The sequence below is a fragment of the Rhinolophus ferrumequinum genome, chromosome 23, assembly GCF_004115265.2.
Source record: "Rhinolophus ferrumequinum isolate MPI-CBG mRhiFer1 chromosome 23, mRhiFer1_v1.p, whole genome shotgun sequence".
NCBI classification, from domain to species: domain Eukaryota; kingdom Metazoa; phylum Chordata; class Mammalia; order Chiroptera; family Rhinolophidae; genus Rhinolophus; species Rhinolophus ferrumequinum.
Window position 1 is genome coordinate 9,828,212 of NC_046306.1, and position 12,703 is coordinate 9,840,914.

The following is a 12,703-nucleotide window of genomic DNA, read 5'->3' on the forward strand; positions in this document are numbered from 1 at the left end:
GCCTGGATCGGGGAGATGACAGGGAGCCGCTGAGAGTGGTGGGGGTGGAGTTGAGGGGACCTGCTGAAGGATTTGATTGGAGTGGGGCTGGGGGAGAAGTGAGGGGGGAGGGTGGGTACAGGGAGTGAGGGAAACAGTGGCAGGAAGGACAATTCATTGATTTTTGGTGGTGCCATTAACTGATCAGCATCTCATAAAAGGAGGACATTTCTTCAACTGCTCTAAAGAATTAGAGGGATACAGTTTCAGAATAAAAGACAGGCATTTGGGACGGGGGTTGTCATTGTGTGAGGGATATAAATGATAAATGTCTAACTATTACATTGTTTTGTGCACCTGAAACTAAAAAAAAAAAAAAGGCATTTGCTGACACATATGCACATGCAGGCACATTTGTGACACGTGTGTGCATACGTGTAGGCTCAATATATGTTAGTGCATTGAATCCTCACAATGGCTCTATGAAGCTGGTACTTTACAAACCCCATTCGACAGATGAGAAAACCGAGGTCTGGAGAGCCAAAGTCATTTGCCCAGAGTTCCATAGTTAGGATTACGACAGGGCTGGCTGCAGAGCCTACCCTCTTGAGCATGACCCTTGATGTGTGAGAGGTCCACATCTTTTTCCTTTCACCCTGGAATGGTGCAGACTCCATCAAGGGCTGCAGTTGGTCTGGGTGATGCTGGTCTGGTCCTTCCTGTCCTTGTACGATGGGGAGACAGGCCCGGAGAGGGGCAGCTAAAACCACCCAGCAAGTTCACAGCAGGGTAACTCCCAGGTCTCATGGCTCCTGCCACCCTGTGTCCCTGTGAGAGCAAAGAAGTCAGAGGAAGCTGTGGCACTGGGGGTGGTGAGGACGAAGTGGTGGCAGCTGGGTCTGTTTAGGCCCATGGGAACAGCAGGCACAGCGTAGGGGTCAGAGATAAATGGATTCCCACCTGAGGCCTGGGCTAGAGCTCCTGCCTCCTGGCCTGGCAGCCTATGGCCTTTTCACCGTCATCTGTAGCCCCTGAAATAGAAAGGGATGGGCAGATGGGATGACAGGGAAATTGATATGGAGGTGCAGGTTCATGTGGCCCCAAAGCCTAAGGTGTCACCACTTAAACCTTCTAACGTGTCCTATGCGGGCCCCTGCCTCACTCAGAGTCACATCCAAAGTTCTTATCCTGGCCTACAGAATCCTGCATGATCTTCCCCGACCCCATCTGTTATCTCACTGGCCTCCTTGCTGCCTTTTTGGACAGGCCAGGCACACTCCTACCTCGAAACTTTGCAGTTTCCATTCCCTTGCCTGAGAATGCTATTCCCTGCATGTCTGCATGGCACCTACCTCACTTCAGTCAAATCTCATCTCAAGGGTCACTTCTTCAGAGAGGTCTTTCCTGAAACCCCATTTAATATGATGGCCCTCTCTCATTTACCAAGCCCCAGTCCAGCTTTATTTTTCTCTAGAGCTCCTAGCGCCACCTATAGGTTACATGTATATTCACACATATAATTATTGTGTCTTCAGCCAGGTAGAGGCACCATAGGAATGGCTTTCACTTCTACAGTGTGAAATCTCACGGTTGTCTTGGTTTTCTTTTTCTTTATTTTGGTTTATGTTTCATTGCTCATTTTTGTAGAAATCTATGTACAGGGAAATGGTTCTCTGCTTTAAGAAAAAAACAGTGCAAGTAAGATGACAAATGGTGACTGCAGTGTCAGGGGGCCCACAGGGCCTGGTGAGGACCGCCTGACCTTGCCAGCTCCATCCTGGCTAAAAGGGGAGACCATGACTCAACTCCTGCCCAGGGTTTCCCGGCTGGGCTGCAGGCTCTGGGTGGCCAGATTCTGTCCCTTTTCAAGATGAGATAAGAGGGAAATCCAAATTTTGTGTGACTTTCCCTGAATGTTTAAACATACATTCAGTTTGTTTTTAGGAAAACTCTGTTGACCAAACAAAATATGTTTGTGGACTGAATATGTTTGGGAGCTGCCCTTTACAATTTGTGCCGTAGGAAACTGAGGGCATTAGTCTGGAGAAGAGGAGCCCAGGGCCTCCCGGCTTTGGAGGAGAAGGGGGAGAGAATTCCTTCTGGGTTGATGTAAAGGCTCAAGTAGGACCAGCAGGTTAGACTCTGGAAGGAGCTCATTTCAGCTTTTCTGAAGGAAGGATTGTTTCCTGTTAGTCCAGTGGGATGGGCAGGATGTGAGCTCTCCATCTCTGGCCGCGTGGAAGCCAAAGCTGGATGCGGGGGAGGTGAGTGAGATGTAGGGGAAAGGTGGACGGACAGCAGCCTGGATGACTGAGCTCAGCATCATGATGACCTTGTAATTTTCTCCCAAGATCAGTGTTCTCAGCATTAAGCTCTAGCCATCCATCCATCCACCCACCCACCGGCCCTCCTGTCTGTTCATCCGTCTACCATCCATCCACCTACTCTCCCATCTACCCATCCAGCCAGCAAACATTTATTATTGAGGGCCTACTATGTGCCTGCACTGTGCAGAGAAGGGACAGAGTAGGGACTAGACGGGTCTTTCTCTGCCCCCACCCTCCCTCCTTCCTGCTCCCATCCTCCTCTTCTTAGGGAAACCCCTCTCCTGGGCGATCCAGCACTAGGAGGAGATCAAGGAGGAGCAATGGGGCTTCAGTGGCACCTCTCTGCCCTGGCCCCTCCCACCATGTGGAAAAAGTAAAAACCTGCGGTTTCCCTCCCAGGACTGAGGCCAGTGGGCCTGGGGCTGGGCTCCTGGAGCATTCAAAGTTCAAAGTGGCTGGTGGTGAAAACATTTCCTCTGGAGCATTCCTGTGGGCAGTGTGTGTGTGTGTGTGTGTGTGCGTGTGTGTGTGTGTGTGTATACAAGTGCACACACTTGTTCCTGTGTTTCATCCTTTCTCTACACACACCCCCAGGCTCTGTCCTTGTTTTGCTCAGACCCCCAGAGCCCCTCAGGTCAAGCTCAACCTTTTCACTATTCCAGCCCTGCCGGCTCCCAGACCCCTCTTACCCCTGTCCCCTCACGTTGCAGCTTCAGCGCTGGACCAGAGACACCTGGCAGCAATCTGACCAGGCACGGTTGCTCCCTTCACTCTGGGCCTTTGCCCAGGCCGTGCCCTCTGCTGGAACCGCTCTGCCCCTCCTCTTCCCCCTGTTCACCCTGCAGGTGTCAGCTCAGACCCTGCCTCCACCAGGGAGCCCACCCTGCCTCCCTCTGCAGGGGCAGGAGCCTCCTCTCCCGGTCTGTGGCCCCATCTCGCCCCACTGTCCCCTCACTCATTCTGCCCTGGCCTCAGCAGCCTTCCTGCTAGTCCTCACCACTCCCATCTCCTTCCTTCCTCAGAATGCTGGCCCTCGCCCATTCCCTCTGCCTTGGACCCCCTCCCTCTGTTCTTTCTTCGCTGGCTCCTCCTCCTCCTCAGGTTTCTGGGTAATGGTGAGCCCGTCCTCCTCCCCCTCCCCCCACCGTCCTCTGAGCAGCAGCCCACGTGTTGCTCGTTCACTTGTTTCTCTTGTCTGTTGTCTGAATCCCACACTTGAGTATCCGCTCTATAAGGCCTTGAGGATTTTGTCTGTTTTCTTCACAGTGACTCACCAGCCCAGAATTGTCCAGGCACATAGTAGGAAAAGCAGGTGCTCCTTACATATATGGATGAAGAAAAGCTTGTAGGCTGCCATGGGAGGGTTTGGCCAGGAGCGTCCAAGGAGGTCCCCTGATCTGCTGTTTGTTGCCCCCAGAGCCGGCTACCTGACTCTGTATGGAGTTGAGGCACTGCCACGCACCCATCAGAGCCAGGCCCAGGACCGCGTCCACTCATCTGACGTCTTCCACACCTTCCGCCAGCTCGACTTGCTGCTCCCCAAACTGGCACGCGGCTCCCTATCAGTGGGTAAGCCCTGTGTAAGCCCTGGGGGGTGGTGGGGCAGACTGAGGGACCCAGAGGGGTGTCCAAGCTCAAGGTGAAGGATCTCATCTGTAAAAAGGGGCAAAGAGGAGGATCTTCCTAGAAGGTGGCTATCAGGATTGGCTGAGGTAATAAGAAAAAAACACTATCTTTTTCAAGCACTTTCTTATGTGTCAGATACCAAGTTAATTAAGCATTGTCCCATTCAGTGTTCACAACAGCTCATCACCTCATTTCCTTTATTTATGTTTTTTGAAAAGCCAAACTTGAACATATTAGATTGTTTAAATGAACAAAGAAACATATTCTTGTGGTTAATAATTCATAGATGTAGACAGTAAAAAGCAATAATACTCACTCTAACAAGCCCAGCTTCCTATGGAAACCAATGTTAACATGCTGGTATATATCCTTTCACAGTGTTTTGTAGGAATACTGTATTTTGCAAGTAGAGACAGATAATGTCTCTGTGTGTATTTACAAAAAAGGATTATATCTATCATTTGCAACTTTTTAAAAAATCTAACAATATACATACATTCTCCCCTGTCAATACAAATATAGTATCTTCTAGAGGTTTTAGCCAATGCAATTAGATAAGAGAAATCAATCACTGATATAAAAATGGGTAAAGAAGAAATAAAATTATCCCTATTTGCAGATGATCTGGAAAACCCCAGAAAATCCATGATAAAACTAACTCAAGCAAAAAAAAAGAAAAGGATCCAGCAAAGTGGAAGGATATAAAATTAACATTCAAAATACAGACATCTTTCTAGCCCTTACATGTCAGTATTTAGGCAGCCACCTCCCTCCAAAGGGTAGTTATAATTGTTTCCTTTTGTGTGTGTCTGTGGCTATTATAGTATTTCATTGTACTAGTATCTCTTCTACCATCTGGTGGTTTTATTTCTTGCTGACAGTTTCCTGGAAGTGGGTTTGCCAGGTCAAAGGGCATACCCATTAAAATTTTTATTAGCTATTACCACATCATTTCCAAAATGATGGAGCAATTCGTATACCTACTCAAAGGGAAGGAGCTTACTCATTCCCCACCAGATGTTATCAGAAGGTCTTTCTACTTGTTTGCCAATCTGATGGGCAGACCTGGGTAACTTGTTTTCATTTGCATTTTCCCACATCCTCGTCAACATGCAGTTATTAGCCTTTAAATCCTTGCCAATCTGATGCACAAAAAGGGCAACTGGCTTTATGTGCATTTCCCTGACGACTTTGATGAAACAATTTTTTTTTCACCAGCCATTTGCTTTTCCTCTCTGTGAGTTGCCTATTCATGTCTCCAACGACTTTTTAGAGGCAAACTCTTACCTTATTGAATCCTGCCATCCATGCTGGAAGTTTGGTATTATTATACCCATTTTTCGGGTAAGGAAACTGAGGCTCAGAGAGGTCACTTATCGTAGACACACAGTGGTAGGTGGCAGAGCCAGCAAAATGGAAACTGGATCTGTTTGATTGCAAAATCCTGTGCATAAAGCACCTGACACATCACAGCACCTATTGCTTCTCCAGGAAAGAGTGGTTTCTTCATTGCCCTTTCCTCCATACAGACCCTTCAAGAGAGTCTACGTAGATGCAGAGGGGACCCTCTGTCCTTCTGGGAGCCCCTCTGGGCTGGTTATCGGAAGGCTGCAGTTCCCATTGTGGGCAGCAGGTGGCAATGTTGGGGAAGGTTTCTCAGCTAGGGGCTGGAGGCTGGTGGGCAAAACCTTATGGGCCCGCACAGCCTCTGGAAGAGCAATTTGGCTGAAAGAAACTATCAAAATATAAAATTCACATTCCTTTAATCCTGAATCTGTGCTACTAGGAATTGTTCTACAGAAACTCTTGCCTACATCTACAGACACACAGATGTTCATTGTCATGTTACTTGTCATAGCAAACACTAGAAACAACCTAAATGTCCACCAGCAGAGGCCGATGAAGTAAATGAAGCATTCACATAAAGGAAAACCATGCGACTGTAAAACAGAACGGGTGTACCGCTATAGGATGAAATCTACTGTTAGGCAAAAGGCATGGAACAGTGGGTACACACGTACTGTACTTTTTATTTATTTTTATTTTTTTCTGGTTTTATTGAGATATCACTGACATACAGTATTGTGTAAGTTTAAGGTGTACTGCATAATGACTTACATAGACCGCGAAGTGAGTACCGCAATCAGTTTAGTTAGCATCCATGTTTTTTAAAAATGTGGGAACATGTATAGATTTTTGTTTCTGGGAAGGCTGAAATGAGATAGAGAGAAACTTACTTTTTGCAGTATACCCATTTGAACTCATTAGAGTTTCTTTCTTGTTATTTTTATTTTTATTATTGTTGTTATTATTATTATTTTACCACGTGCATGCATTACTTCTTCTCTGCTTTTAAAAATATAAACATTTTAAAAGAAAATTGACCCTTTTGGGAACTCTTAGACCACTGAGTCTGGTGCTTCTCTTAGAGTAGGGATTTGGGGACAGAGGACAGTTAAATAGAGCCCCAAGCTAAGCATACTGCTTCTTTCTGGAACGTTCATTTTACTGGATTATTGCGGGGGTGAGGAGACTATTTTATTTGAATTTTGTTTTGAGGGGAAAGGCATTCTTATACTAAAGAATCAGAGCACAATGCAAAAACCTAATTCATTTTAAAGCTAAAACACAGACTTTAAAATCTGACCCCAAAGGGGGCCTCTCTGGACTGTACCGCCAGTGTCTAGAGGATGGAGGATTTTCTGAGGAAAAACTGGAGAGGCATTCATGCCTGGCCCCCTCGTTTTACAGATGGGATTACTGAGGCCCTCAGGTAGACAGGGCCTCAGCCAGCTCCACACAGCATGGGAGGTCGGGGATTCGAACCTGCTTCTCCTGCCTCCAACTCCATTACCAGTCACATGGGTCTGGCAGTTCTGATTCACAGCATGGAGTCGTTACACTGCCATTGATAAATAATACCATGTACCTTATGATGATGGCAGAACAAGCATATTTTGTGTGAGGTCTTTTTATATCCTCCTAATGATCCTATGAGCCAGGTTGCCCCCATTTTACACATGGGGAAACCGAAGCTCAGAGATACAAAGTGATTGGCCCAAGGTCATCCTTCTAGGAAGGGGCAGAGCTGGGATTTCAACCTGGGTCTCTCTGGCTATAAACTGTGTGCTTTTTATTTCACAATTTAGTATTATTTCTTAATTATAGAAACAGTATGTAAATACATTCTCCTCGGACTAATAATTTTCTAACATTCATTAAGCTTTATTTAATAACATAGCTAACATTTATTAAGCCTGTGCTAGGTATCACGATTTGTGCTTTATATGTTAATGCATTTAATCTCTGTATAACCCTGTATGGTGAGTACTTATTATCCCAATTTACAGGTGAGAAAACTGAGGCATTGAGAAGAAAAGTGACTTGTTCAAGGTCAGGCACTCTGCTCCACAGCTTAGGCTCTTAACTGGGCTCCCCTGCCTCTTGTAAAAAAAAAAAAATCCAATATTACAGAAAAGGGAAATTCTCTTTTGACCACTGTCTCTAAATATATTCCTGAGGTAACCATTGTTATCAGTTTGGTGTTATCCTTCTTGAACAGAGCTGTCCCTAGAATGCAAGCCACATCAGTAACTTTAAATTTTCTATTAGACACATTAGCCAAAAAAGAAAAGACAGAGAGAAAGAAGTGAAATCAATTTTAATAATACATTTTCTGTAAACCAGTGTATGTAAAATATTCACATTTCAGCGTGTCATCAATATAAAAGTGATGGAGATATTTTCCATTTTGTTATTGTTACTCATGCTAAGACTTTTACTCATAGCACATCTCAATTTGGGCCAGCTACATTTCAAATGCTCGCTAGCCATATGTGGCTTATGGCTTCCTATTGGACAGAGCAGTTCTAGACTATTCTCCATGTGTTAAAATATAGTATAAGCCCAAGTTATGATCCAAATGTATAGCGAGCCCCTTTTTCCTGGTGGGAAGGGTTGTTTTGCTTTGTGTTGTTTTGTCTTTTTGGTCAACCGAAATACAGAAATAATTAGGAATGAAATGAAATAGTTAAACTTCCCTTACTGATTTTGTTGACATCTGTAGTTAAGCTCACAGGCTGTATAAACTGACCTCTTATAAATTTTTCTTTCTTCCTCCTCTCACATTTCGGGAAATGGTTGTATTTAGACTCCATCCGCCTTCAGCATCAGTGTCTTGACCATCAGATGGGCCCCAGGTCCAGTCATCAAACTCGGTTTCCCAAAACCCCTCTTCTTCACTCCTGTATCATCTGTTTGAAATATGGAATGAACTTATTGAATCTTTAAATGTATGGCTTGATGATCTTTCACTGGAAATTTTCTATGGGGGGTGGGGTTGGTTTTACCAGACTTTGAATATGTTTCACGTGATTCAAACATTGAGAATAGAAAATAATAACAGTGAGAAGTCTCCCTCCCTTTCTTGTCATAGCGTCTTCCACCCGGTCCCCACTCTCCGGTCTCCGGTCTCCATGACTGGTTGGTTTTATTAGTTCCACGTGGATCCTTCCAGTGTTTCTTTTTGCAAATGCAAGTGAATGTGACTGTGTTCTTATTTTTCTCTTTTTACACAAATACATACCAAACACACTGTCACAGGCACGTTGCTTTCTCCTAACAATATGTAGTAGCAATTGCTGACTCTTGTGTAAGGTGTAGTGTGTGCCCTGTGCTGTTCTAAGAGCTGGGCGAATTTTAACTAATGTGATCTATGGATCAAATACATGCTATATTTTTTAACTTTTGATTTTTTTTGGCCAGTCCAGTTTTTCATTATACAATGCCATCTTTGATTCATCTGCCAAATGACAATCACATAACTTCCTTTTTTTAAAAATTGTGGTAAAATATACATAACATAAAATTTGCCATTTTTACATGTACGATTCTGTGGCAATAAGTACATTTCACAATGTTGTGTCACTGTACTATTATCTATTTCCAGAAAATTTTTATTAAAATAAACAGAAGCTCTGTATCCATTAAGCAATAACTCCTATCTCTGCCTATCTCAACCCCTGGTATCCGTTATTCCATTTTCTGTCTCTGAATTTGCCTACTCTAAGTACCTGATATAAGTGAATCATATAATATTTCTCCTTTTGTGTCTAGCTTATTTCACTTATAGTGTTGTAAGATTCAACCATGTTGTAGCATGCATCAGAATTTCCTTCTTTTTAAAGGCTGAACAATATTCCATTGTATGGATACACCACATTCTGTTTATTCTTTCATCTGTTGATGGACACTTGGGTTGCTTCTACCTTTTAGCTATTGTAAATAATGCTGTTATAAACATTTGTGTATAAGTATCTGTTCAAGTCCCTGCTTTTTGTTCTTTTGCGTATATATCCAGGCGTGGAATTGCTCGATCATATGGTACTTCTATGTTTAACTTTTTGAGGAACTGCCAAACTTTCCCACAGAGGCTATGCTATTTTACATTCCCACCGGCAATACACAAGGTCATTTTCCCACCTCTTTGCTAGTTATTTGCCTTGTTGTTACATTAGCCGTCTTAATAAGTATGAGGTGGTCTCTCGTTGTGGTTTCGATTGGCATTTCCCAATGATTAGTGGTGTTGAGCATCTTTTCCTATGTTTATTGGCCATTTGTGTGTCATCTTTGGAGAAACATCTATTCAAGTTCTTTGCCCATTTTTTTTACTTGAGTTGCTTGTTTTGTTTTTGTTGTTGAGTTGTAGGAATTCTTTATATATTCTGGGTACTAGACCCCTATCAGATAAGTAAGTTTCAAATATTTTCTGCTATTCTGTCGGTTGTCTTTTTATACAGCATTGCTTTGTAAAGTCATCCTTAAAAGCCGTGTTTGCCATGATATCCAAGACTTGTAATTATGCTATCCGACCTCAAAGAATGCCAGGCATTTCTAAATCTGTGCTAAATTTCTCTGCCTCCTTTTTTAACTATCTCACCAGATAACTCCTATAAGCATCCCGAACTAGCATCAACTGAGGTGGCTGTACTCACCTGTTTAAACTCTTCTCACGCCCAGGCCCCACCCCCAGAGATTCTGACAAGACCGGTATGGGGTGGGACCTGGGCATCCACGGGTTTAAAAGCTCCCGAGTGATTCTCCAGTGCCCTGAACATTGGAAAACACAGGAAAATAATGTATGTCAGAGGAACAACTGGGCTCATTGCTTTACATTGTGATGTCACCTGAAAAAGTGCCTAGAGGTTGAAGAAACGCAGATGGAACATATTATTTGAAAATGTAACTAATAAACTTTAAAAAAAATAAGTTTAGCCTACATTTTCCACGCTTTCAAATACCCTGCAGTAGGCAGCCTGGTTTAGAACCACTGGGTGGGTGGGTCTTCCTGAAACACTGCTTTGTGGTTCAAAAAGTCAATGAGAGATTTCCTAGAACTTTGGAACTTTGTAGCAATCCAAAGCGACTCCCATTTTTTCCAAGGGGTGATTTGGAAAAACTAGATCTTATATTTGCGCACATATATGTAAATAAAGCATCGTCTTATAGCATTAGCACGACACATAAATAAAAAGCACCTGGTGTTATTCCCTCAGCAGTCTGCCCTTGTGGGCCCATCTCTGTTGACTACGTAATGAACTTCTTTCTTGGTTTTCCGAAGCGTAACACACCATTGCTTATGGGATGGCAAACTGGTGCTCCATGCGCCTGACTTGACCTCCAGAGATGCTTGTATGGCCTGCACAGTGATTAAACATTTCTTGCTTAGATGCTAACCTTAAAAAACATGAGAAGATTCCACACAAATATCTGGATTTTCAGTTTCTTCTGAAAACCAGGCTTCCTAGATGGGGACAGAAGGGCTGGTCAAAGGAACCTCCCCAACCCTCCCACTTCCTGGCCCCTTCCTCGCCCTCCTCCCTCATTTACGTTACCTGCCTTCCCTGGAGGTAGTTGTGTTTGAGACCCAGGCCAATCTGTCCCCTCTCGATGGCAGTTAGGTTGTTCTGATGTCTCCTGAATGAAGCTTTGCTGAGTCTAGGGAATGCTGCTTGGTGTTTCGTGTTCCTTCTCCTACTGTGTAAAGAACCACCATTTATTTAACACATACATATTTATTGAGGACCCACTACGGGTCAGGTGCTGGGGATACAGAGGTGAATAAAACAGACAAGGCCCCTTGCTCCTGTCCACTGGGGGTGAGACAGACAATAAGCAAGTCAACATTTAAAGGGCTCCCCTGTGGCCTCTTTCCAACAGGAACCCCCACAGAGTGATACCCAGAAGACCCATGGCCCCATCGCGGGTCAGGGCTGGGTGGCCCTGGGCTGGGGGTGGATCTGTAACCCCCACCCTCTGTGCTCTGTCCCTGCAGGGGACAAGGATCGGATGTGCAGAGTCAAAAGTCGCCTGTGGAAGCTGTTGTCCCCAGCCAGGCTGGTCACCCGGGCCCACCGGAGCAACTGGCTGGAGAGTTACCTGCTGCACCTGGAGGAGATGGGTGTGTCGGAGGAGATGCAGGCGCGAGCGCTGGTGCTGCAGCTGTGGGCCACACAGGTGGACATGGCGTGTGAGCGGGAGCATGTGGTGTGTGCGTGTGTGAGCGTGTATCTGTGTGTGCGTGCATATAGGTATGCGTTTGTGAGCGTGTATGACTCTGAGTGTGGGTGTGGGCTTGTGCACACATACCCAGCTGTCTGCCCCCGGTCCCTGACTCTTTTAACTGTGAAAAAACAGTCGCATGAACAGGCTCATGCATTCAATATTGGTTTTCTTTAAATTTGGAAATGGGTCGCCCTTATAGAAACGTTGTATGAACAGCTTAATGAACTCTTACGTACACACTTCACCTTCATTCTTCCACTTTAATGTTTTACCCCATTTGCTTTCCCTCTCTTTCTCTCCTACTATGATTATTTTATTGAATCATTTGCAAATAAGTTGCAGACAGCATGACTCTTTGTCCCTAATTACTTCAGCACGTATCTCGTAGGAGCAAGAATTTTCTCTTCCATGGCCACAGCACAACGACCAAATTCAGGACAATTAACCCAGATAGAGGGTCATTATCTAATATACAGTCTTTATTCTAATTTTTCCAGTTGTCCCAATAGTGTCCCTTATGATCCATCTTGGTCTACCATCCAATCCGGGATCTCATGGTACATTTAGTCATTCTGCTTTTTTAGTTTTCTTTAATACAGAACAGTTCCTGTGCCTTTCATCATTTTCATGACATTTTTGAAGTGTGCAGACCAGTTATTTTGAAGAATCATTTCAAAATTCCCCTGAGTACATACCATAGACCTCAAAGCCCCGGCTTTGTGTTGACTATGTTTTAGCCAGGAGTAGGGGTGGGGCAGACAGTCAGGGAAATACACAGGGTGATTTTTAGATGCTGATATGTAAGATATAAAACCAGGTCATGACTAGAGAGATCCTGGGGGTCTACTCTAGTCAGGGTGGTCAGGGAGGCCTTTGGATAAGTACGGGGATAGAACAAAGATGGGAATTCCGGCGGGGGTGAGGGGGACAGCAAGTGCAAAGGCCCTGGGGTTGGATAATGCCAGGCTGATCCAACAGCAAGGAGTTGACTGTGGCTGAAGCAGAGTGAAGAGGGGGAGTGGGGCTGAGGGAGGAGATCACAGAAGTCTTTTTGGTTGTGGTAAGTAAGGACTCAGGATTTTTCTCTAGGTGAGATGGGAGCCCTAGAAGGGTTCTAGGCAAAGGAGGGACAGGATCTGAGGAGCAAGGGCAGAAACAGGTATACCAATGGGGAGACAATGGTGGCAGGAGCAGGGGATAGCCATGGA

At 44.7% G+C, this 12,703-nt stretch overlaps 1 protein-coding gene across 1 annotated transcript in view; it reads left to right on the plus strand.

Annotated features, from left to right (window-relative positions):
* The window catches only part of PTGIS (prostaglandin I2 synthase), a 43,659-nt gene that overhangs the window by 14,895 nt on the left and 16,061 nt on the right, over positions 1-12,703 (plus strand). The window contains exons 5-6 of the mRNA XM_033094725.1: positions 3,724-3,875; positions 11,266-11,447. Of these exons, the coding sequence (XP_032950616.1) occupies positions 3,724-3,875; positions 11,266-11,447 (334 nt within the window). The remainder of the gene's footprint in view (positions 1-3,723; positions 3,876-11,265; positions 11,448-12,703) is intronic.